We start from the raw sequence: 27,329 nt of genomic DNA, 5'->3' as shown, positions 1-27,329 counted from the left end.
GGGGGCTATTTTCTGCCTTGAAAAACATGTTTCTCCATTTCTCATTTAGAGAAATATAATATTCTGCCTCTTAAAAATAGTTCTCAAAATATTTCAGGGTGTGTGTGTGTTTCCCACAACATAAAAGCAGAAAATAAGACTACATAGATAATTTTCATAACATAAGAATATAATATGAGAGAGAAATACAGAGAGATTGATTTATAACCACTCTTGGGTCTCGCGAAATGTATTCTGATTGTCAAGACTCACATGGGGCCATGCAAGGGTAATTTTGTAGGTCGTTGAATCCCAGGCTTGGTTAACTCTTGCTGGCTGATGTAATGAAGGGCTTTGGGCAATTACAGCTTAATGGCTTTGTCTGGTTTGGATCATGAATGAAGGCTAATACTATCATGTCCTGAAAGTGAAGGTCTTAATCCCATCACCCTGGAACTGAAGTGGGGAGCAGACAGCTGCTTTGTCTTTAAAAACATGCTTCTCCTATTCTAGTCCAGGGAAATATAGTATTCTGCCCTTTTAATATTTCCTACAATATTTTAATCTTCTGGGAGAGGGGTAGGCGTTAACTTTCTACAATTGTATGCACTTCATCAATTGTTTGTGTACGTCTATGTGTGTGTAATAGGGCCGTTCAGGATGTTACAATTAAATTTATTTGGGATATTACAATTAAAGTTTATTTATTTTTATTCATTTTGTCAAAACATGTAGAAGATAGCAGGTATTGATTTAAAACTGAACAAAAGCGAAGCAGGTATAGGCAAATATGGACAATAAGAGAGTAAGACATGGACGGCAGGCACAATGGTGCGCATAAAATAAGGTTAAAGTGAAGTAGTAAGTTACACAGGATGCTACAATTCAAATAAAATAGGTAAGATCTTCAACCGATTTTCTAACCAAAGTATAACTTTAAAACGGCTTTTCAATCAATGCCAATTTCAATTAATGGACGTTGCACTAAAACAGTTGTCTAATATTTGTACAGGTTTTTTGCAGTTAATTCAGTAGGCTTACACGGGGTTACATAGGAAAGTACTGTTTCCTTAGCTGTAGATATGATTACTTTCTTACACAATGATTACTGCCCTTTAACAAATATTTCATCAAAATAAACTGCAAAAAGTCACGGGAAATTGCTTAAATCGTATAAACTAATTCCCGCCTCTTAAGTCTTAAAGGAGCCACAAACTCCCGGAAGCTTCCCCGCCCTTTTCCAACCGTTTCTGTTGCACCTTTAAGGATACAGTACTTTGGTTTAATTCTTCGTCATATGACTTACGTAATCAAGATGGCGAAAGGTTTAGTTGCTGTTCGCGCACGCGTGGTTTGACATCCTGGTCTTTTCCGCCATCTTCCAGAAGATTGTTCTTCGGTAGACTGCGAGGAAGGTAACTGTGTGGAAGGCCGATATTTGTGTGTGTATGTGGGGGAAGGATGGGGTCGGGGGAAGAGCCATACGAATTTTGTCTCGCACCGCTCCTGTCTCCTCTAAATTTCCTGTTCTTTTCCGTCTCCTCCTTTTCTGTAGATCAGTTCTGTAGATTTCCAGTGCAGTTTCTGAGATTGTGGCGGGAGAATACAGATGTTGCTCATGTCCCAGATTAGGGATAGATTTTTCTGTCTCAAGTCAAATCGCGATCTGACTCGGGTACTAAAGCATTTAAGGCGACTTTATCTTGAGCCTTTTAAGCGTGTGAAACTATATCTTCCAACGTCACCCCCAACCTTCATGAATTTTCAACTGTTAAGTGGGAATGCTGGGCTATATGTGTGTGTAGTTCCATACATCTGGAAGGCCCAAATTAGAGCAGGGATGACAGAAAAGCGAGTTGCTCAGAACTTCTGAAGTGTGACAAGGAAGATCTTCTTACCTGTCTGATCCGATTCTCTTTTCTGAGACTTCTTCCATTTCTAAGACGGATTTACATCTAGAGCAGTTGAAAAATATAAATTTTAAATCCATGCTATTGTATTATCATGTTATCTCTCTTTCCAATATTTTGCATGATAAACAGAAGGAAAGGTCCTGCATGAACCACACACAATTCAGCAAGTTTTTTACAATGTCTAAACCTGTAGGAATAGCCACATGTAAAAAATCCTTTGCCAATCATTGCAGATTTTTGTTTGTTTATTTATTTCCATTACTTAGTTGGAGAGGGAAAGGATTAATACAGTATAGGAAGGTTTGAGAATCCTTGAGCCAGATTATAATGATGTGCAAAAAACCCCTTGACTTTCCTTCTGTACTCTGAATCATTTTATCCTTACGAGCATTAAACATATAAAAAAGGATACTACAATCAGTTGTTTTTTAATTAGACATTTCCCTTAAGATTTTATGTTTGTATGTAGATTTTATCAAATGTATTTGCGTCTGTAGCTCTTTAGAAAAGATATAGGCTTTAGTTTTCCTGAACTGGGAAAAGGAATACAGCACAAGAAGTAGAAGAAGAACCATTTATTTTAATCTTTTTTAGATTTCTATCCACCTTTAATATAGAAAATTGAGGTCCCATTTGTAGTGCTCTCTTCTTGTCTTTGCTTCTACAGCAGCAACTCTGTAGATTGATTTGAGAAATTGTTTCAAATTTACCCAAGTAATAATTATTTTACAGATAGTTGACATTAATCTAAATCAGAGATATCAAACTCAAAGCTTTGGGGGTTGGATCTGGCCCGGGGAGTGCTTGGCTCTGGCCCACGTGGCATGGTACCTCTCCCAGCGAAAATGGAACTCGAGAGCACCGCACACAGATCCTCCTGACCTTCGTTTTCACTGGCAGATAATTGCAGGAGACCATCAAAGTTGAAAATGAGCTTGGGAGCTTGTTTTTGCTGATTTTCAAACCCCCACAAGTGCTCCTGACATGAGTGATGTCGCGGTGCCCATGCCCACCCTAGCCAGGACAACTCTGCCCCCTGAAGTCAAACACAATCCTGATGCAGCCTTCAATGAAATTGAGTTTGACACCCCTGGTCTAAATGGTTTGTAGAGCAGGGTTCCCCAACCGCCATCTGTGGGGTGGCATCAGGCCACGGAATGCCAAGAAACTGGATTGTGCAAACATGTAAAACCCCATTCATGGGATGCAAGCAACAGGCAAAATTACACCTCTTCCAGTTTGTGGAAAAACCTCTATCACAGAACTAGTCCCTGATTCTAAAAAGGTTGGGAGCCATCCCTTTAATAAAACAACAGAGTTGGAAGGGACCTTGGAGGTCTTCTAGTCCTACCCTTGTGCTTAGGCAGGAAACCCTACACTACTTCAGACAGATGGTTATCCAACATCTTAAAACTTAAAAATGTTGTAGCATTCAGGGGCGCAATGGTTAGATTGCAGTACTGCAAGCTACTTCTGCTGATCACCGGCTGCTAGCAGTTTGGCAGATCGAATCTCAGTAGGCTCAAGGTTGACTCAGCCTTCCATTCTTCCAATGTGGGTAAAATTAGGACCCAGATTGTTGGGGGCAATATGCTTACTCTCTGTAAACTGCTTAGAGAGGACTGTAAAGCATGGTGAAGCAGTATATAAGTCTAAATCAGGGGTGGGCAATTAATTTTGCCATGGGGTGGCATGAGAAATTGGGATGGTTTTAGAGGGCCGGACCAATATAATAACTCAGTTCTACCCAATACTGTATATATGCTATTGCTATAAAAGAAAGAAGGAAGGAAGGAGAGAGGGAGGGAGGGGAGAGAGGAAGGAAGGATGGGAGGGGAAAGGAAGGAAGGAAAGAGAAAGGGAGGGGAGAGAGAGGGAGGGAAAGAAGGAGAGAGAAAGGAAGAAAAGGAGGAAGGAGAGGGAGGGAGGGGAGAGAGAGGAAGGAAGGAGAGAGAAAGGGAGGGAGGGGAAAGAGGAAGGAAAGAAGGAGAGAGAGAGAAAGGAATGGAGGGGAGAGAAAGGAAAGAAAGAAAGTACGCACCTTTGGGGCAACCATGACCTTGAATACCTGAGTCTACAGAACCTTAAGGTTAAGAAACTCAACATTTGGGCGAGCGTCACCTGCAAAGACCCGCACCCCTATTCCAACATTCGTGCACGTCTATGCACGCAAAAAGTCCTCTCGCTCTTGGTCACCTTTTCACCTCCTTCTGGTTCCTTTCCACAGCTTCCTGTTTTGAAGAGAAACAGCGATTAAGTCTGCCAGGGGGCGGGGAATTGACGCCATGGCAGAGCCGGCCACTCCTTCTCTCTCTCGGTTAATGCAGCCTAGAACTGTGTTAGCTTTTTTGACAGCTGCTGCACACTGCTGGCTCATATTTAAATAGTGGTCCATTAGGACTCCAAGATCCCTCACAGTTACTCCTGTTGGGCAATGTACCACGTATAGCAGGGGTGAGCAATTAATTTTGCCATTGGGATGGTTTGAGAAATTGGGATGGTTTTAGAGAGCCGGACTAATATAATCATCAACTCTTTTGATTATTGATATTAGTTACTAACAAAATACCGCCTTTTATTCATGGAAGGTATTGATTGAATGTATGTTGAGAGAAAAATTTAAAAAAAATTACCCCACCCCCCAAATCCTTCCTCTGTCCCTCCATTCATTTCATTCTTCCTCCTCCATTCTTTCCTTCCTTCCTTCCTTGTTCCCTCCATTTCTCCTTTCCTTTTTCCTTCCCTCCTTCCTTCCTTCCCTCCTCCCTTCCCACTTCTCTCTCCCTCTTTTTACCTTTTCTTTCTTTCTCTTTTCCCACTCATTTTTTCCCTCCAGATCTCTCTCGTTTCTGTGTATTTCTCTCTCCCCCTTCTCTCTCTCATTTGTTTCTCCTCCCTTTTTGCTCTCATTTCTCTCACCTTAATTTCTGTTTCTCTCTCTCTTTCCTCTCCCTTTTTCTTTCTCTCGTAATCCGGAAGCTGCAGGACCAGAGAGAGGTGCGGGAAAAGACAGGCTCTCTTCAGGTGGGGGGTGCGGCTGCAGTGGCAGGCAAAGAGCCGTTTTCTTTGGGGAGGGGCCATGTGCTTCTGGGGGGGAGGCTGAGTGCGAGCTTTAAAAAGAAAGGCCGAAGGAGGGCGAGGCAAGAGCTCCGGTTTGGGCAGGGCTGTCACCCAAGCAATGGGAGTGACCGCCCCTTTTCCCCCACAGGATACACACACACACACACACACACTCCTGTGGTGCTGCCCAAAATGGAGCTCTTGCCTTGCCCTCTCTCTGCCTTTCTCTTTAAAGCTCGCGGCGGGCCGTACACAGACAACGGGCGGGCCGGATGCGGCCCGGTGGGCCGCCCCTTGCCCAGGTCTGATGCATACTGTACCTATGCCTTTTGTTTTTCTTGCCTAAATGTAGAACCTTACATTTTTCACCATTGAATTTCATTTTTTTAAATAGTGCCCATTGTTGAAGTTTGTCAAGATCCTTCTGCATTTTGCACCTATCTTCTGGAATGTTGGCTATTCCTGCCTGTTTGGTGTCATCTGCAAATTTGATAAGTTCCCCATCTATCCCCTCGTCCAAGTCATTGATGAAGATGTTGTAGAGTACTGGGCCTAAAACTGCCCTGGGGTACTCCACTGCATACATACTTCCATATAGATGCAGTTCTATTGAGCACTACACATTGAGTGTGGTTGGTTAGCCAATTTTGAATCCATCTGGTGATGTTGCTATCCATCCCACATTTTTCCACTTTATTTAGTAGTAGTTATGGTTCACTTAGTCAAAAACCTTACTGGAGTCCAAGTAAACCACATCAACAGCATTCCCCTGGTCCACTAATTTTGTCACTTTGTCAAGTGCTTTGGAGGATTGTATCAATCATCACTGATCAGATTTGTGATTTTTGCCTGTACAAGTACCAGTAGTCCTTGACTTATGAACAATTGAACCCAAAATGTCTGTTGCTAAAAGTTATTAAGTTATTGAGTGAATTTTACCTCCCTTTATGACTTTTCTTGTCACAATTGTTAAGTGAATCCCTGCAGTTAAAATTAGTAACAGGATTATTAAGTCAATCTGGCTTCCTTATTTACTTAGCTTATTAGAAGATCACAAAAAGTGATGATTTGCAACCATCATAATCATATGAGTTGATTGTTAAGCATCTAAATTTTGACTATAAGTGAACTGCTACGTTCCTAAGTGTGAAAAACAATCATGTCACTTTTTTCAGTGCCATTGCAACTTTGAAGAATCACTAAATGAAATAAGTCAAGGATTACCTGTATTACAAGTGAAATGTGTTTTAATAGTATTGACTGTTACTTGATTTATAAAAATATGACAGTGAAACCACCTAAATTATTCCTACATCATTCCTTACAGATGATTGTTTCATTGATCTGTTTTTTATTGACTTTTCTTTTTTCTTTATTAGTTAAATAATGAAAGATAGCAAGGAGCCTTATTTTGTGAAGTTTATAAAACCTCTGGAAAGTTCAGGGTACTTTCTTCAAGCCCTTGAGGTATGATTATTTAATATGTTTAAAACAGTCTGGTAAGTTAACTTTAGTCACTACATATGTTTTTTATAGTAAGAATTTCTTAGTACATCTCTCTTTTCTTTCATAATAATTAGGAAGAATTTTGACATTTAGTTATGACTAATTTTATCCCATTAATTTCAGTGGGTCTATCCTAAGTACAACTGAATTGAATCAAATGAGATTTGTTTATTAAAATAGTAGTTTTGCATGAACAAGTATAAAGTGAATGGTTTGGGTTTTAACTACTGTATTTGTTAAATAAAGTTATATGCCTGAGTGTTCTTGAAATTTTGGATAAAGTGAATTCGTGCTCTGCTCAGCCAATGTCAATGATAGAAAAGCTTCATATAAATTGTACAATTACAGTGATCCCCCGGTTATTGCGTCCCCGACCATTGCGAACAGGCTAATTTGCGATTTTTCAACCCGGAAGTCAAAACACCATCTGCGCATGCGTGCCCTTTTTTCTATGGGCACGCATGCGTAGATGGCGCCGGGCAGATCAGCTGCTGGGCGGCTTCCCTGGGTCTTCCCCATCTTGCTGGCGGGAGAGCGAGCGGCGGGCATCAGCAAGGAGTTTCCCCACCACCCACGCAAACTCCTCGCTGCCGCCCGCCCTTCGCCCGCCCACGCCGTTCATTCTCGCCGCTTCCCAGCTGAGTCCTGAAGCGAATTCGCTTCAGGACTCAGCTGGAAAGCGGCGAGAGCGAGCGCCAGCGAACGGCTTGTCCGCCGCCTGCCTGCCTGCTAGCGAGGAACCGAAGATTGGGGGCGGCGCGGCTGTTTTAAAATGTCGCCGCCGGCATGGGGGGCTTGCCAGCACCCCCCGGACCCCCAACCCGGGTTTGGGGGGCTGCTAGGAAGCCCCCCATGCCGGCGGCGACGTTTTAAAACAGCCGCGCCGCCCCCAATCTTCGGCTCCTCGCTAGCGCTGCGGAAGTAAAAACACCATCTGCGCATGCGCAGATGGTGTTTTTACTTCCACAGCGCTACTTCGCGAAAACCCGCTTGTTGCGGGGGGTCCTGGAACGGAACCCTCGCAATGATCGGGGGATCACTGTATTCCTCTTCATAAAAAGAAACCATAAGGTAGTAACTTGGTAACAGATAATCATGAACAGGTTCACAGCAAGGACTAAAATGCATTTATCCTTATTGAGAAAACCTTTTTCAATCAATTTTAAAAGCCCGCAGCCTTTTGCATAGTATAGGAAAAATATTTCAGTGACATAGTTCCCATTTAAAACTATTTTTTGAAAACAATTTTTCTACTTTCCTTAATATGAAACAACATTTAAAGTTAATTTTAGAGTAATAACATTAAACCTTGGTTAGTCTAATTTATTCTAGTGGTTAGGGCATCAGGCTAGAAAGCAAGAGATCAATCGTTCAAGTCCTACCTTGCCTATGAAAGCCAGCTGGGTAATCTTGAGCCAATCACTCATTCTCAGCCCAACTCACCTTACAGGATTGTTGTTGTGGGAGGAAAAGGTGAAGAAGGTATGTTAGATATGTGGATAGTCTAGAGTCAGTATAAAAATAAAGGGATATAAAATGAAAAGAAAACATGCCTTGTTCATGTTTATTATGCTGAACAAATCTAGTTTGACTCTTGAGCTGCTAGAAATTGGATAGCAGTGCTTTTGAGAAAACGGTTTGGAAATAAAGAGAATACTTTTTGCATTGAGTTATTTGCTGCTTATGTATTTTGCAGTCCATCAAAGAATTCCAGTCAGAAGAATGTCTTCAGATTCTTGATAAGGAAGCTGCCCTTAGAATACAAGAGAATGACAAATCCCTTTATATATGTGATCAGTTTAGTGGAATAGTTTTTAATCATCTTCAAAAGGTTTGCATTTTTATATTGTTATTTTTATTTTGTAAAGTGTACCTTTGAAATTTGTATAAAAAGTGGAAAATTAGCAGAAAGATAAACACTCCTCATTAGGAGACAAAATTGATGACACAATCAGATAAATGACAGTGTACTGAATTTTGTTGATTCCATTTGTGTATTTGGCTATTAAACAAATAACCAGTACATGATGATATAGTATGGATTAATTTTTAGTGCCATTTTTTTTTCTACCATATTTCTTTTTTTAAAAAAATATTCTTTATTAATTATACATGATTATCTATGAGGACCCGGATTGTGGGGGCAATAGGCTGGCTCTGTTAAAAAGTGCTATTGCTAACATGTTGTAAGCTGTCCTGAATCTAAGAAGGGCGGCATAAAAATCGAATAAATAAATATTAAAAATCAAAAAGGAAAACATAAGGGGGGAGGAGAAGAAAAAAGGGGAAAAGTAAAAGGGGGGAGAGAGAAAAGAAAGGAAACAAAAATATAGTTGCATAAATATAAATATAGGTTACATTGCAGCAAAAATTAGAAGAGAGAGCAAGTAATATATTTGTATATCTATTCATATTTTACTTTATATTTTAATAAAAACTTATATTATACTTTATCTAATGATAATGGTAATAAGAATTTCCTTACTAATATTTATATGCATGCCCCTTTCTCTGAGTCTCTATGTTGCAGTTAATATGAAGGATGTAACTGTCAACCATTCTGTTGACTTCTGCAGTTTGTGACTTAATGTTACGGTTTCTATATCTGTTTACATCTTATTTCTTATTCTATATTGTTTCATTTAATATTTGATTAATGTCCTTTAGTTTAATCACATATAAATATTTGATTTTTCTATCTATTATTCACCAGTGGCTAATGTCTTATAAGTTAGCCTCTAGTTTATTCACATTTCATCGTACTAAATTGTAGTTGTCTTTGTTTCAAGTTGGAAGGCAAGGAGTCGACTGTTCTTTTTTCAAGTTTTTAAAATATTTATTTTGTTTGAGCCATTCATACCATTTTTCCCAGGCTGTCTAAAAGTCTGGTCTATTTCTATCCTGCAATTTGTAAGTCATTTTTGTTCATTCCACACATTCAAGTACTTTAATTATGAAATTTAAAGTAGTAGGAGTATCTTATTTTTTGGAGTACAAGATGCAGTTTTTTCCTCCCTAAAAGAGGCTGAAAATTCATGTGCGTCTTATACTCTGAATGCAGCTTCCCACCCATCCCCAGGCCTAACTAATGCTAACGATCCTCCCAGCTCTTATGCTTGCAAGCTCTTTCATTGTTACTCTCTGCTAAGAATGTTTTCCAAGCCCTGTCTTTGCAGGTTTTTTTCATTGCTCTAACTGGCTCAAAATGTTTTTTTTTTTTTTTGTTCGTTAGTTACTATTACCCCCTGGATAGATTCCATTCTTTCATCAAGTCTGCCGACTCGTTCATCAATTCTTTTTTTATATCTTCTTTCATTACTCCCATATTTCCTGTTAATGCTTCGTAGTTATAGTCAATAGTCTCCTGCATTTTGACCATCATCTCCTGAATGGAAGCCAATGTAATCGATTGTGTCTATACGTTCTGAGCCCCTAGAGTTTTAGTATTGGAGACCGGTTCATTAGTACGCTGGTTTTAAGGTATTGATGGGAGAGTTACTGTTTTCTTCCTGGATTTGTCAGATGCAGCAGAAGTGTTGGTTGACATTTTAAGAAAGTTCCAGAAGGTTTCTAATATCACCATTCGCTATATTTCTTCAAGTTTAAGGGTTACCTTATTTTAACTTTTGGTTTTCTAAAGTACTTGACCACTACAGTATTCAGTAATCTTTCAATTCCCTTATCATTAATATTTCAATACTACAGTACTTCAATTTTCAATTTTTCGGTTTTTAGTTATTGTTTAAAATATTTTCACCCCTGTACTTGATGCAATAATTTATTTCAATAATTTGTAGTTATGGTAATAATGAATTATAATGGGTGATAAGTCTGTAATTAGAATTCAACAATCATAAGCAGTAAATCAAAAGCAGAAAATAAAAAAAAATTAAAAAGGAAGAAGGCAGCACATCAGCAGAAAATAATAATAATTTAATCATTGAATAATTATAAATAGTAGTTATTCCTGATCCTTAATAAAATATACTTAAGGATAAATGGCTTAAATTTGCATAAATAGAACAAGTTTGAATTAATTCAGTGGATCAAAGATTATTTCTGAGTCCAATATCTCAGGGAAAAGTATTTGAATCGGCTTAAAGAAAATACTTCTGTTTCAATAATCAATCAGTAATTCAGTGATCTGTCAGTTCAATGTCTGGTATCAATCTAATATCTAAGTTAAATAAATTTGAAGCAGGTCTTTTCCCTTTTACCACAATGTTACCCGATTATTTTGAAGTCCTGAGTATCCAAATTACAAGTCCAAGTACAGTGATTAGTCCTAAGAAATTAGTTCTCTAAAAAATCACAAAGAAAATGTCCTCCGTTTCACCACTGATTCTCATTCAGTTTCAGCCATTCTGTCAGTCAATGCACACAATATCCACTGACCCTCTGCACCTTCCAGAAAACCCTCTGTCTCTTCTCTGCCAATATCCCTTCTAATCTCACAAAACTGCCGTTTTCTGGTCTTACAAAACTGCCGTTTTCTGGTCTCTGGCAGAGTGCAGCAGTATCAAAATTAATCCCTTGCGTTCTGCTCCGGTTGTTGTCCGTCTATTCCACCAATTCTTAATTGTTTTGTTGTTTTAAGCCCGTCAATGTAATCACCGCTTTTACTTCTCTCCAGGCACGATCTCCCTCAGCCAAATCTCGGCAGCAGAAGGGTTTTCTTCCTGTAACCCACTAATATTGATCACTAGTGATCTGTCTACACTGAAGCTTTCTCCAATCCACATCTCAGTTGCTTTCCCTTTCTTATAGCTTTCCTTTTCTTGTCTCTGGACTGGCTTGTGGGTCAATCTCTTCACGGTCGGCTCTGGAGATTTCCTCTGCTGCTCAGGGAGCTTTCCTGCCCTCTCCGGATGCACTGGAGTTTCCCCTTTTGGATCGCTGGCTCTACAAGTCTGCGATCGCATTTAGGCAGCCAAAAAAACCGTGAAAAGCCAAAACAGGTTCGCAGAGACCAGAGGCTGCCCAATACTGGTATCAAAACCAGAGGTGTTACCGGTTTGTGGCCAAGAGGATAAAACAACGTGTATCAGAGAGTTTAATGTGTGGTTAAGGCAGTGGTGTAAAGCTGAAGGTTTTGGCTATGTAAGTCATGATGTCAATAGGTGGTCTAATAGGGAGTTGTTTAACCCTCCGGTTCTGTTTAAGAAAAGTAACAAATCTTCTGTTCCCGGGTCACCCTGACCCGGACCGAAAACTCTTCATTTGCAGTGCTTATGTTTGGTCAATTTGAATACTTTTTTCACTTGGAAAGTAGTCTGAACATTTCTGCACACAATGATATGAAAATTGAACTGAAGAAATTAATCCTTATTGGTTTATTTTGCACATAAATATGCCTCCCCCCCCCCCCGTTTTTGTGAATTTTCTTTAGGTTTATTGATAATTATGCCTGCAAAATACATTCTATTTTACTAAAGTTGGTATGGGATTGGTAGCTTGAACATTTCTGAACATAATGATATGAAAATTGAACTGGAAAAATTGATGCATATTGGTTTATTTTGTTGATGAAATGCACGCCCCCCCCCCCCCGTTTTTTTAAAATAGTCTTCACTTTATGGATAGTTTTGCTAGCAAAATACATTCTATTTTACTAAAGTTGGTGTGGGATTGGTAGCTTGAACATTTCTGAACATAATGATATGAAAATTGAACTGGAAAAATTGATGCATATTGGTTTATTTTGCACATAAATGTATGCCTCCCCCCGTGTTCAATTATTTCAATTTATATAAAAATTATGCAGTTAATTTCAAACTTACATACTTTTTTTTAGTAAAATGGATTTGTTTCATAAAATTAGTTCTCTGGCTACAATGTGGTTGATTTTCAAAAGGATATTCCAAATATTTCTAGACAAATATGTATAAACAGTGACAATAATGGCACATAGCAAGGCCGGGGGGTGGGGGGTGGCCCTTTTGTGGCAAAAATAAACCAATAAGAACCATTTTTTTCAGTTCATTTATATTTTTCTTATATTCAGAAATGTTCAATTTAGTATATCAAACCTTTTGGGGGAAAATTCCTTAGGGATTTGTAGCCTTAAAAAATAGAAATTGACACGAAATTAAAAAAGGATGGGGGGAGGGGCTTTTTGATCAAAATAAAAATATAAGTCTCAATTTTTCCAGTTCAATTTTCATATCATTATGTTCATAAATGTTCAAACTAGTTTTCCAGTTGAAAAAGTTTTCAAAAAGATCAAATTCAAGTACCTAAAAAAATTATTTTTGGTCCGGTCATATACGAACAGAAACAGACTCGAAGTTATGATTTTTTTTTGCCCAGAAAACAATTAGCCACCACCCCAAAATATTTTTTGATGATCAGCATTGTTAAATTGAGTAAATGAATGCCTAAGATTTTAAAGAATATTTCGGATTTGGAGCATAAAAAAATAAAAAGTGAAAATGGTTGCAAGCAGCCGAGGGGGGGGGGGTAGGCCTTATTTCTGATATTAAAAAACCAATAAGAATCATTTTTTTCAGTTCCTTTATATTTTTCTTATATTCAGAAATGTTCAAGCTACCAATCCCACACCAACTTTAGTAAAATAGAATGCATTTTGCAAGCAAAACTATCCATAAATTGAAAAAAATTTCACAAAAACGGGGGGGGGGCGTGCATTATATCCGCAAAATAAACCAATAAGATTTACTTTTTTCATTTCAATTTTCATATCATTGTGTGCAGAAATGTTCAGACTACTTTCCAAGTGAAAAAAGCTTTCAAAAAGACCAAACATAAGCACTGCAAATGAAGAGTTTTCGGTCCGGGTCAGGGTGACCCGGGAACAGAAGATTTGTAACTTTTTTTGCCCAGCAAAAACTAAGCCCTCCACCCCCCAAAAAAAATTCTCATAGAGAGAACCCCTGAAATGATGAAAAGTCATGAAATTTCAAGTTTCAGATATGCAGGGAAAATTTTTTACAGGGACTCAAACTTGGCTTCGGGTCGCATACGACCCGAACAGAACAGCAGGGTTAAGAGGGATGGTTTGCATCCATCATACAGAGGTACCCAGGTGCTCGGTGAGGAATTCAGAACTTTTTTGGACAGGCATTTAAACTAGGTAAAGGGGACAGAGATGTAACTGATGTGGGTGATTTCTGTCCCCAACCAATGAGGATAAATCAGTTTTTGGAAGCTTATGAAAAGGGAGCTGCAAATAAAATAGATGTAGTTGTGGATGATAAGGGGCAAACTAATAATGAAAATAATGTTGTTCGGGTAATATGCACGAATGCTCGAAGCTTGAGCAACAAGCTCTGTGAGTTAATGGCCATAATATCTAGAGATAATTTGGATCTGGTTGCCATAACTGAGACATGGTTTAAGGATTCTAATGAATGGGAAATATCCATACCAGGATATACACTGTATAGGAAGGATAGAATAGAGAGAAGGGGAGGTGGAGTAGCCATTTATGTTAAAGAAAGTCTAAAAACAACACTAATTCAAAATACATGTCAAGATCTGGAGACTCTCTGGATTTACATGCAAAATAAAGAAGGTTCTGTCATTAGAATTGGGGTGATCTATAGGCCTCCAGGGCAATCTGAGGAATATGACAACAAGATGGTGGGTGAAATTACCCAAATGGCACTAAAGGGAGATATTGTGGTTATGGGTGATTTCCCCAGTGCCCTTACATGCAAAAGTAAGAATATAGTAGAGGCCTTTACAGGAGCAGCTCTGGCACAGCTGGTTAAGACACCAACTAGAGGGGAGAATATTCTAGATTTAGTTTTTACGAATGGGAATTGGGTTTCAGAGGTCAAGGTGGGAGAAAATTTAGGTTGCAGTGACCATCTACGTTTGTGGTTTGATGTAAAAACCCATTGTGAGCAATCCCATAATGTAACCAAAGTATTGGATTTCAGAAAAACAAATTTTAATGCAATGGGGGAATATTTAGATAATGAATTAAAGGGGAGGGATAAAATGGCAGGAGCGAGCACCCAGTGGACTGTATTAAAAAAGGCCATCTTAAAAGCCACTGGACTGTATGTAAGACAAATAACTAAAGGTAAAAGGAAGAAGAAACCGCTATGGTTTAGCAATGATGTAAGGGCTATAGTCAATGAAAAAAAGGCTGCCTATAGGAGGTATAAAGAGTCTGGAAGTATAGCTGATAGAGAAGTGTATAAAATGAGACAGAAGGAGGCAAAACAGATAATATATGCTGCTAAAGCCTCAAAAGAGGAAGAAATTGCCAAATCTGTAAAGAAGGGGGATAAAACCTTCTTCAGATATATTAGTGATAAGAAGAAGAAAAACTGCGGCATCAGGAAGCTTAGTACCGGGAATAATACATGCATTAATGGGAATAAGGAGATCGCTGACCATTTCAATAGCTACTTCTGTTCAGTTTTCTCAAAAGACACCTTACAAAATAATACTATAGAGGGATATAGCATTGCTTCCAGCTGTACGGATTCAGCTCCAGTGATCTTAGAAGCCGATGTCTTAGAAGAACTTGAACGATTAAAGATAAAAAAGGCAATGGGTCCAGATGGCATCCACCCCAGAGTTCTTAAAGAACTCAGATCTGTCATTGCTACCCCCGTGACTGATTTGTTTAACCAATCCTTGTTAACAGGAGAAGTTCCTGAGGATTGGAGAATGGCCAGTGTTGTGCCTATCCACAAGAAGGGCAGTAGAGAAGAAGCTGGTAACTACAGGCCAGTTAGCTTGACATCAGTGGTAGTTAAAATGATGGAGACTCTACTCAAAAAGAGGATAAATCAGCACTTAAAAAACAATAACTTATTGGACCCAAATCAGCATGGCTTTACTGAAGGCAAATCATGTCAGACTAATCTCATTGATTTCTTTGAATATGTCACAAAGATGTTGTGTTGGCAGTTCTGTGTTAGCAAATACTTCAGAAGAAAAGGATTTAGGGGTAGTGATTTCTGACAGTCTCAAAATGGGTGAACAGTGCAGTCAGGCGGTAGGGAAAGCAAGTAGGATGCTTGGCTGCATAGCTAGAGGTATAACAAGCAGGAAGAGGGAGATTATGATCCCGCTATATAGAATGCTGGTGAGACCATATTTGGAATACAGTGATCCCCCGTTTATTGCGTCCCCAACCATTGCGAACAGGGTACTTCGCTATTTTTCAACCCGGAAGTCAAAAATACCATCTACGCATGCGTGCCGGGCACGCATGCGTAGATGGCAGCGGCTTCCCTGGGTCTTCCCCCTCTTGCTGGCGTCAGCGAGGAGTTTCCCCACCGCCCACGCAAACTCCTCGCTGCCGCCCGCCCTTCGCCCGCCCACGCCGTTCATTCTCGCCGCTTTCGAGCTGAATCCGGGAGCAAATTCGCTCCTGGATTCAGCTCGAAATCGGCGAGAATGAACGGCGTGGAAAAGGCGTTCCTTGCCGTTCGTTCTCGCCGCTTTCGAGCTGAATCTGGGAGCGAATTCGCTCCTGGATTCAGCTCGAAATCGGCGAGAATGAACGGCGTGGAAAAGGCGTTCCTTGCCGTTCGTTCTCGCCGCTTTCGAGCTGAATCCGGGAGCGAATTCGCTCCTGGATTCAGCTCGAAATCGGCGAGAATGAACGGCGTGGAAAAGGCGTTCCTTGCCGTTCGTTCTCGCCGCTTTCGAGCTGAATCCAGGAGCGAATTCGCTCCTGGATTCAGCTCGAAATCGGCGAGAATGAACGGCGTGGAAAAGGCGTTCCTTGCCGTTCGTTCTCGCCGCTTTCGAGCTGAATCCGGGAGCGAATTCGCTCCCGGATTCAGCTCGAAATCGGCGAGAATGAACGGCGTGGAAAAGGCGTTCCTTGCCGTTCGTTCTCGCCGCTTTCGAGCTGAATCCGGGAGCGAATTCGCTCCTGGATTCAGCTCGAAAGCGGCGAGAACGAACGGCAAGGAACGCCTTTTCCACGCCGTTCATTCTCGCCGCTTTCGAGCTGAATCCAGGAGCGAATTCGCTCCCGGATTCAGCTCGAAAGCGGCGAGAATGAACGGCGTGGAAAAGGCGTTCCTTGCCGTTCGTTCTCGCCGCTTTCGAGCTGAATCCGGGAGCGAACTCGCTCCCGGATTCAGCTCGAAAGCGGCGAGAGCCAGCGCCCCCCGGACCCCCAACCCGGGTTTGGGGGGCTGCTAGGAAGCCCTCCATGCCGGCGGCAAACAGCCGCGCCGCCCCCAATCTTCGGCTCCTCGCTAGCGCTGTGGGAATAAAAACACAATCTGCACATGCGCAGAAGGTGTTTTTACTTCCGCATCGCTACTTCGCGAAAACCCGCTCGTTGCGGGGGCTCCTGGAACGGAACCCTCGCAACGAGCGGGGGATCACTGTACTGTGTTCAGTTCTGGAGACCTCACCTACAAAAAGATATTGACAAAATTGAACGGGTCCAAAGACGGGCTACAAGAATGGTGGAAGGTCTTAAGCATAAAACGTATCAAGAAAGACTTAATGAACTCAATCTGTATAGTCTGCAGGACAGAAGGAAAAGGGGGGACATGATCGAAACATTTAAATATATTAAAGGGTTAAATAAGGTCCAGGAGGGAAGTGTTTTTAATAGGAAAGTGAACACAAGAACAAGGGGACACAATCTGAAGTTAGTTGGGGGAAAGATCAAAAGCAACATGAGAAAATATTATTTTACTGAAAGATTAATAGATCCTTGGAACAAACTTCCAGCAGACGTGGTAGATAAATCCACAGTGACTGAATTTAAACATGCCTGGGATAAACACATATCCATCCTAAGATAAAATACAGAAAATAGTATAAGGGCAGACTAGATGGACCAGGAGATCTTTTTCTGCCGTCAGACTTCTATGTTTCTCTATGTTTCTAAGTCTACTATACCTCTTTAAGAATGTGTATGTCATTTGAGAGAAAAAGATGACTTTGAATTTATTGATCTTTTCAAAAATTGCTAAGCTATTGGATGGATGCATGGATATTGTTTTACATTTATTTATTTATTTTTATTTATTAATTAGATTTGTATGCCACCCCTCTCCAAAGACTCGGAGCGGCTCACAACAGGACACAATACAAATCCAATGATTAAAACAAATTTAAAACCCTTAATATAAAAAACAATCATACATCTCATACAGGCCATATATAAAATGGAAACAGCCCAGGGGAGTCAATTTCCCCATGCCTGACGACAGAAGTGGGTTTTGAGGAGTTTGCGAAAGGCAAGGAGGGTGGGCGCAGTCTAATCTCCGGGGGAAGTTGATTCCAGAGGGTCGGAGCCACCACAGAGGAGGCTCTTTCCCTGGGTCCTGCCAGATGACATTGTTTCGTAAATGTAAATGGCTGGGAAAAGGCTTTATGAAAAAGAGTGCTATTAATTTTCATGTTTTATCTTTTGCAGCTTGGTTGTAGAATTGTGGGACCACAGGTAGTTATCTACTGTATGCAGAATCAACGATGCGTTCCAAAGGCTAACCACCCAGTATTTAATATGACAATGGCTGATGTAACAATATCTTGTACAAGTCTTCCAAAGGAAACAAGGGTAAAAGATGGTTTTATAGAGCAAATGTTGCTGAAGCACTGCTCATCCATCAGCCCCCACACTTTGCCCTCTGCCTCCTATCAATTTGCCTCCTTTTAGCAAACAGACTGGCTTACTTCAGCATAGCCTGATTTAGCATGAGCAGTTGATTGGCAGTTGGATCTACCTTCCAGAGTACCACTATCAACTATTCCAGGCTGTGGGGATTGCTGCTGCCTTCACGCGTCCCATTTTCAGCCTGGGTACATCCCTTTTTTGGCCTGCACACATCTCATTTTTGGCCTCTGTGTATCCCATTTTTGGCCCATTGCAAGTGAACAGGATGCGCTGAGACCAAAAACAGGGTGCACAGAGGACGGGATAGGTGGCGATGATCCCCACAGTCTGGAACAGCTAATGGGTTGTATTCTGGGAGGCGGAGCCAACCGCCAAGCAGCTGTTTGTGCTAAATCAGGCTGCACTGAATCTGACCTTGCTGTTTGCTGCAAGGAGACAAATTGCTGGAAGGCAGAGGCAGATTTTTTTTTCTTGTTTTCTTCCCCAAAAGCTATGTGCGCTTTATAGTGTGAAAATATAGTAAAAGATAGAATAGGTACAGAAGCATACAATTCAAAATAAAAGGGATCATATTTCTTTATTATTTTACCCAAAATACTTCAAAAGATGTTTAGTAACTAAAAACTCTTCAATCCTACCTTTGCACATAAGTTGTTTTAGAAATAAATTGCCTTAATATCTTTAAGGTATAACATGATTTATTCTTGCTTTGGCAAGAGCAGTGTCATTTTAAAGTGATATTTCAAATATTTCAAGATATTTTTTCTTCTCAGTCTTAAATGACTTATTTTCAGCAAGTTCTGTTACTGTTTATATAATGTTCTGAAGTTTTGCAACTTTTCTGAATATTCTCAAATTTATCAATGTAAAATAGAACACTTTGTTAATTTAGTTAGACTTCTATGAAAATTATTACAATGGGTCATTGTTTATATTGAAAATAACTGGCAGGTTTATTTTTATCTACTAGTTGGTGTTTTTTTTTCTATAGGAGGAAATCCATGAATATGTACAGTTGATGGGTGGCCGTGTATACAGAGATCTTAATGTGTTAGTAACCCATCTTATAGCTGGAGAAGTTGGAAGCAAGAAATACTTAGTTGCTGCTAATTTTAAAAAACCCATTTTGCTTCCCACTTGGATAAAAACATTATGGGATAAATCACAATGCAGGTAAGATAATTGTGTATGCATTTGGATTACCTGAACAAATATTTCTTAACAAAAAATTAACATTCTTGTTTCAAAAAGAATACTTTAATGAGAAATTCTACAAAGAAAAACACGTATTAATGGGGAAAATATAAAAATGTAAGAATGGTATCCTTAATATCTACATTTATACAATCAAATTTGTAATTATTTTTATTTATACAGAATTTTTATTGTTCTGGATCAAAATTTAATCAATTTTTTAATAAACCCATTAGAATAAGCATGTCTTAAGCCAGACCAAATATATGCTTAAGTGCCAGTGTCATTCCAAAAATTCCCAACAAATTCTTATTTTTAATGGGATAGAAAGGACAATTATATATGTATGGAATAATTTCATTAACTGTAATGTACCATTATTATATATTTTTTCTGTGTGCCCTTGAGACAGCCTTGTTCAGCCAGCTCTAGCAGTTAAGCCCCTGCAATTCTCTTGGCAACACTTTTGGAAGTGGTTTATTCATGCCTTCTTCCTAGGGATGAGAGAAAATGACTGGCCCAAAGTCACTCAGGTGTCTTCATGCATAAAACAGGAGGACTACGGACAATTAATAATCAATCATAAATCAATCAGTCAATATATAAATCAATTAATAAACCTGTAGACCTTGAACAATATTGATAACGATTGATTAATTGTTGATTTAATTTGATTAATTGATATATAGTCTGACAGATTGATTTAACGGATTGACTGAGATATAATCTGATATAATCTGGTATAAGATGACTAACCAACAAAGATTGGAATCATAGAATTTATTAACTTTGAATAGAATCAAACCAAATAACTATTTTCATATTCAAATTTAACTTGACATTGATTTATGAAAGACTTATTGCTATTTACAAATTTAAGATTGTATGCTTTATTTTGGAAACTTGGAATCTATTCAAGATGTCAACCTCTATCACAACTGTAACTAACAAAGCATGGGAAAAAACTTCAGCCCCACCAACCACTCAATCTAACCACGGTACCTCTGATCTGTTCTGTCTGGGTTCCCCCAGACGTCAACACCAACTAAAAAGAGTAGTCAGACACGCTGGTAAAAAGGAAAGTCATTTTATATCTTTGAAAACAAACACAGATAACAAAAACTGTTCTTACAAACTGGAATGCTATGAAGCTTCACAGAAGAGTCACGACGGCCAGACAATACAACAGGCTTCTTGCTGGCACACACACCACTGTAGATAATAAAACCCACGCCTCTCCCAAGTTTTCAGCCTTCGAGGCCACAAGCCAGAATCAGAGACGCCAAGGATCGAAGCAAGGTCACAGGACTCCCAAAAGATAACTCTCCACAATACAGAAAGGGCAGGCCTGCCTTTTCAACCTTTCTGAGGAGAACCACACCCAAACCCAGCTGTTGCCTATTAGGGATGGAAATACCTGGCTAATTGTCCCCTTCGTTGTGCTGCCCTTCTCTGCCTCATATCGATGATGGCTTGTGCGTTCTCAGCTAATGACTCCAGGCTACTCGCTGGGGAGAGCTCCCCCCCGGGGGTCTCAGGCTGTTCTCCCTCCTCCTTGTCCTGACATTCCTCTTCCCCGTCTGCCTGGTCCTCCTCCTCCTCCTGTTCCTCGTCCTCCCCCTCTGAGCATGGAGCCGGCAGAGTTCCAGCCGTTCCCTGAGGAGCCTCAGGATGAATCACAACATGATCTATCCTCCATATAAGGTCTCATGTGCAGCCTCTAACTCCTGCTCAACAATTAACCACTTTAAGGTCCCTACAAGAAATTATGACAAAGATGCAGGAGTCAATCGATAGAAATCATGAAATAATGGCTGGAAGCCTGGGAACCATAAAAGAAGATGTCAAAAGGACTGACAACAGAGTTGAAAGAATGGATAAGAGAATAGAAAACATCCAAGGGGGTACTAATAAACAATGAAGAAAGAACTTAAAAAATGGAAGAATACAACAAACGGGTGGAAATGAGACTGCAGTTTGCGGAAAGCAGAACTGAGTATATTAATAGAAACCTAAAAGAAGCCATTCTAAACCTAGAATTGAAGAAATCTGCGTTCTTTTTGAGATTTCAAAACGTTGAAGAAAAAGAAGAAAATCTACCGAGGAAAATGGCAGAAATCCTGGTAGGAACCACAAATAATCCGGTACAAGAAGTGACATCCAAATGGATGAAATCTACCGAATAAGTACAGTGGTACCTCTAGCTAGGAACGCCTCTATTTACGAACTATTCTAGATAAGAACCGGGTGATCAAGACATTTTTACCTCTTCTCAAGAACCATTTTCCACTTACAAACCTGAGCCTCCGAAACTGTAACCGGAAAAGGCAGGGAGTAGCCTCTGTGGGACCTCTCTAGGAATCTTCTGGGGGGAAACAGGGCTTCCACCTTCCCTGTGGTTTTCCCAATTGCATGCATTATTTGCTTTTACATTGATTCCTATGGGAAAAACTGCTTCTTACAAACTCTTCTACTTTTCTATGAATTAAGTTCATAAGTAGAGGTACCAATGTACTGTATACGCAAGGAGAACAAACTGCCAAAGGAGGTACACATCTGGTTTACCAATAAGGATATAATCTTTCCAAGGAAAGTACAGCCATTTACAAGGAGAAAAGAAAATATTAGTTCTATGACAAATTCTTCAAAGAATAAAGGAAAAAGATGGCCATACTTTTTTTTTACTACAAAACTTAATAGACACAGGATCTCTTTCCACTGCTTAGTACCAGAGTGGCTACTTATAACACTTTTAGACAAAAATATAGAATTACAACAGTTGAGGATGCTAAAGACTTTTTTTGATCAGTTTATAAAAAACATTGATGAGGAAGAAATCTGAGAGGAAGTTGAAAGGGGAAGAGAAAGTTTGGAGCTCTGAAGAAAACATTAGAAAGAAGAAATTAAACTGAACGACTTCAAGGAAAATATGAAATTAATTGAAGAAATTAAAAAAGACTTAGAAATATGGAACAATTTAAAAATATCTTTTATGGGGAAAATTGCCACAATTAAGATGAATATTTTACCCAAGATTTTATTTTTGTTTCAGGCTATACCAATAAATCCAGGCGGGAAATTTTAAAAAAATTTAACAATAGTTAGAAAATTTTTATGGCTAGGGAAAAAAGCAAGAATAAAGACAAATGTTTTAGAAGATATCAAGGAAAGAGGAGGATTGGCTTTACCAAATTGGAAGTTATATTTTCAGGCAGCCGCCCTAACATGGATTAGAGATTGGATAACATTAGAAGACATTAGAAGAACATTAAATTTGGAATGTCATGATCTTATGCTTGGCTGGTATGCCTTTATATGGTATGATAAAGATAAAATACATATTTCAAAAGACATACAATAAGAAAGTATTTATTGGAAGTTTGGAAAGATGTTAAGAAAAATCATTTTTTAAATATCCCAGAATGGGTTTCTCCTTTAGAAGCAATAACCCACCCCAATTTGATACAGGAAATGAAAATAATAAGATATAAGGAATTACTAGACGATCAAATGAAACTAAAATCGAGAAATAAATTACAGGAAGAAGGGATTAAAACTGATTGGTGGCAATATATCCAAATTCAGTCTAGATTTCAAAGAGATAGTAAGATATACGTTTTTAATAAGAGTAAAAACTTACAATAATAAAGATGCTGCGTTCTGGTCTTCCAATAAAACAGAAAGAAAAAAAAAGTAAAAACTTTTTAGGTAACTTATTAATTACAAACCAGACTAAATTAATAGGGAAAGCATATAAATATATGATTGGACATAAAAATATAGACCTGACCTTAAAGGATAATATGATACGTTGGTGTAAAAATATAATAGAGAAATTGATATAGATACATGGGAAAACATCTGGATCTCTAATTGGAAAATGACAAAGTCGGTCTCGTTAAAAGAAAATCAAATTAAGATGTTTTATAGGTGGCATCTCCCACCGAGTAGAATTGCAAAAATGTTCCCTAATACGTCCCATTATGTTGGAAATGTAAGAAAGAAATAGGTTCATATTATCATCAATGGTGGACTTGTAGTAAAGTTAAGTTATATTGGAAAATGATAGAAAGAATAATAAAATAGTAATGCAAGAGATAGAAAAAACCCCGGAATTTTATTTACTGGGTATAACTAAACAGAAATATAAGAAAGATATTCTACATTTAGTTATTCATATTTTGACAGGGGCCAGGATAGTATATGCGCAAAATTGGAAAGGGGAAAATATTCCCAAAGAGGAAGAGGTTATTAAGAAAATATTAGATTGCGCTGAAATGGATATGATGACAAGACGGTTAAACAACCAAGAGGAATCAGAATTTTATGTGATTTGGAATAAAGTGTACATGTGGATAAATAAGAAGAAGTAAAAGTAAAACATATGTGAGAACTGTAGAAGTATTGTTATGATTTAAATCTTGTGTTTTATCCTGTTTATATATGAAGATTTCTTTTATATAAGGTTAAACAAAATTTCTACTTTTCACTCAAATTAATATGTTGATTTAAGGTATTAATAATGTTTTCTTCTTTATGGAAATTTGACTTCTAGAATAAGGGGAAACTGCAACCCCAATTTTATGTTAAATGTGTGTTTGTCAGTTTGTGTTTTTTATGAAAAAAATTAATAAAGTTTATTATTAAAAAAAAAGGAAAATATGACCGAGGGAGAACCCACAACGAGAGCCCAAGCAGAGGCCAAGAAGAAGTGAAAATAAGCAACAAACCTAATTACAAGAAGGAAAAATTAAACTACTCTCAACAAACATAAATGGATTAAATTCGCCTACCAAAAGAAGGAAAATATTCCTCAAACTATCCAAACTTGGCCGAGATATAGCATGCCTACAAGAAACACGTATTAAACAGGATGATATTTCTCTTGCATTTCCCCAGGTTAGGTGAAGCATTCGTTAGATTAGTACCAATCAAAAAGCGAGAAATAGTTCTATACATCACACATCCGAAACCTATATACAATGATGAAGATGGAAGAATATTAATAGTTCAAATTACAGATGGGCAAAAGAAAACAATCATAGCCATATGTGCGCCATCTACTAATCAAACACCCTTCTTTGCAGAATCAGGAAACCACCTAATAATTGGGAATTTCATTGCAATTGGTGATAGAAAGAAAGATTACAAAAGTCTTGATAGAACTAAAAATAGGAAACTGCTTCCCTCGACTTTTTAACAGATGAAAAGTGAACTAAAAATAATAGATATCTGGCAATATTATAACCCAGAAAACAAACAGTATACAGTCTTCGGAGTCTTCAGGGAAGGGTGGCATACAAATCTAATAAATATTATTATTATTATTATTATTATTATTATTATTATTATTTATTTTATTTATTTTTTCTTCCCCATTTCACATAAATCATGGTCAAGAATCAATATGGCATGAGCAAACCTAGAATTGATAAATGAAATAATCAACATTGAAATATTACCAAATACTTGGGCTGACTATAACATCCTACTTTTGCGGTGGAAGAGTTTTAAGAATACCAAAAGACAAAGATGGATGCTTAACCAGTCACTAACCAGAGACAAGAATTATATCACAATGATGGAAAGAGAATTAACCTTTTTCCAAATAAACCATAATGATGATACCTCATTAAAGAATTTAAGGGATACGACGAAGGCCTACAGACGGGGAATTACAATAGCATACACAGCCAGAAACAAAAAACAAAGAGAAAATGAAATAAATAATTACTAAAGTCAAAAGATTAGAAAAGGCATCGCAGGGAAACCCAAATAATAATAAGGTAATAAATAAACCTGAGAACACAAGAGGAAATAATAAGAAAGCTAAAAGTTGCAAAACAAAATAATTTCGAATCAGCCAACAAAACGGGAGATGGTTGGCACACAAATTAGCCAAACAAAGGGCAGATAGGACAATCAAAGCGCTATATGATACTAAAGGGGAAATTAAAACACTGCAGATAAAAAACAAATTGTGCAAACATTTTATAAAGAACTGTATAAAGGAGAAAAACCAAAGAAGGAGAATATTAGGAATTTTTTGGGATAAATTAATTTGCCAAGTATCTTGGAAGAACACAAGGCAATGCTAAATGACAACATAACATCCATAGAATTAAGAAATGCAATAAACAGACAAAAAACAATAAATCCCCTGGACCTGACAGTATTCAATTTGAAATCTATAAACAATTTCAAACATATCTCGAGCCAATAATGTTGGAATTATATAATGAAATCTTAGAAAATGGAGATCTGCCTAACTCCTTGAGAGAAGCTTTTATTACGCTTATTCCCAAAGGATAGGACAGATAAAAAATGCATACGAAATTACAGGCCAATATCTCTCCTTAATACTGATTACAAAATATTAGCCTCAATAATATCTGAAAGAGTCAGGAAAATACTTAATTGAATAATATACTTAGATCAAAACGGTTTTCTACCAAATAGAAATATTAGTCAAAATAAAAGAATTATCCTTGACATACTTGAATACTACGATGAAAGAATAGATAAGCAACTAGAGCTTATATTTGTCAATATCCATAAGGCCTTTGACAGCTTATACTGGAAATTTTTAAAAATACAACTAGAGACTGCAATTCAGAGACAGATTTATAAAACTAATTAAATCAATATACACCAACCAAACTGCCAAAATACTAATAATGAGATTACTACCAAAATAAATATTGAAAAGGGAGTACGCCAAGAATGCTTATTAGCTCCTTTAATCTTTATATTAGCTCTAGAAGCATTTTTGTCAAAAATTAGAAACACTAAAGAAATTAGAGGGCTAAAAATTAAAAAAGAAAAGTACAGATCTCAAGTATTCACCAATGATATGGTCTTCATTCTAGAGGACCCCTTGGAAACCGGACCAATCCTGATTCACGAAATAGAGAATCTTGGTGAAATAGCGGAGCTAAAAATGAATAAGGGAAAAACTAAGATAATAGTAAAGAACATGACACAAACAAAAATCTAAACTTGAAACACTGCTGAACATAGAAATAGTCCCAAAAATCAAATATTTAGGCCCCAGAATCAAATCCCAGTAAGGGTATGGCTAGCTGATGAGGCAAGAACAAGGCCAAAATAGCGCTATCTTAGTCTCCCTTAATTTTAAAAAATTCAGCAAAAACATGATACATACATACATACGTATATCTATCTCACCTCTGCATATACATATTAATATAAATAAACATATCCTACAGTATAAATAACTATTTTCAAACCAAGAATTTACTAATTGTATAAATGCTTAGGAATAGTTCGCTTAAATGCGTGAGTCAACTGAAACAGTTGACCAATAGTATTTCTCTTTTTTTCTTTCTCTACTCTTTCCTTTTTCTCTTTCCTTTTGTCTTTTTTTTCTCTTTCCTTCTTTTACCATGTATATAAATTTAGTTTAAGCATATATGGTAAGAGAATTATGTCATTAAATAAGAACAAACCATTGTAAATATACTTAATTGATATAAAATATACAAAGAAGAAAAAATGGTAAACTGTTGAAATGTAGGCCTAAAAAACCCTATCAATGTCAAATATGTCTGTTAATTTTGTCTATTTTAATTGTTTAATAAAGTCTATTTTAAAACTTTTTTAAAAAAGAGGACTAAATTCTGAGGTTCCCATGTTGTAATTTTAGGCCTTAAATCACTGCACCAAATTGGATGTCAATTTAATTTGCATCAAGCTTATTCCTGCTTCTAGCCTTATCCTGTGGGTACAAAAATCCCCCACATCAGAGTAGCATATCTCTGAATTTAGATGCATTAATATCATTGTTACTCAAATGAGTCTGCATTCGCCACTGATTTTCCAAAGCATGATCAAGATATATAATTATTGTTTTCAAAAGGTTCACTAGATACACAGATATAGATATGGAAGAGTTTCTGTGTCCTCCATTTCTTGGCTGTACAATCTGCGTAACTGGTCTAAGCAGCATGGATAGACAAGAAATCCAGCGACTCACCACCGAGAATGGGGGTCAATATACAGGGCAACTGAAGATGAATGAATGTACCCATCTTATTGTTCAAGAACCAAAAGGTAAAAAAGAAATCTTTGAATCATATTAT

General features: G+C 38.1%; 1 protein-coding gene across 9 annotated transcripts in view; it reads left to right on the top strand.

The window, feature by feature from the left end:
- Window positions 1–1,320: 1,320 nt before the first annotated feature.
- TOPBP1 (DNA topoisomerase II binding protein 1) overlaps window positions 1,321–27,329 on the top strand; it is a 217,414-nt gene continuing 191,405 nt past the window's right edge. For 7 of the 9 annotated variants that reach the window (XM_070730152.1, XM_070730148.1, XM_070730150.1 and 4 more), the window contains exons 1-6: window positions 1,321–1,394; window positions 6,332–6,419; window positions 8,155–8,289; window positions 17,833–17,976; window positions 19,025–19,206; window positions 27,107–27,300. In XM_070730152.1, the coding sequence (XP_070586253.1) occupies window positions 6,339–6,419; window positions 8,155–8,289; window positions 17,833–17,976; window positions 19,025–19,206; window positions 27,107–27,300 (736 nt within the window). In that variant the 5' untranslated portion in view covers window positions 1,321–1,394; window positions 6,332–6,338. Of the gene's footprint in view, window positions 1,395–6,331; window positions 6,452–8,154; window positions 8,290–17,832; window positions 17,977–19,024; window positions 19,207–27,106; window positions 27,301–27,329 lie in introns of all 9 variants that reach the window. The other 2 variants (XM_070730147.1, XM_070730151.1) reach the window with 2 other exon arrangements.

The sequence above is a fragment of the Erythrolamprus reginae genome, chromosome Z, assembly GCF_031021105.1.
Source record: "Erythrolamprus reginae isolate rEryReg1 chromosome Z, rEryReg1.hap1, whole genome shotgun sequence".
In the NCBI taxonomy this organism is placed as follows: Eukaryota; Metazoa; Chordata; class Lepidosauria; order Squamata; family Dipsadidae; genus Erythrolamprus; species Erythrolamprus reginae.
The sequence above is the reverse complement of the archived record's forward strand: the minus strand, read 5'-3'. Positions and strand labels throughout refer to the sequence as shown.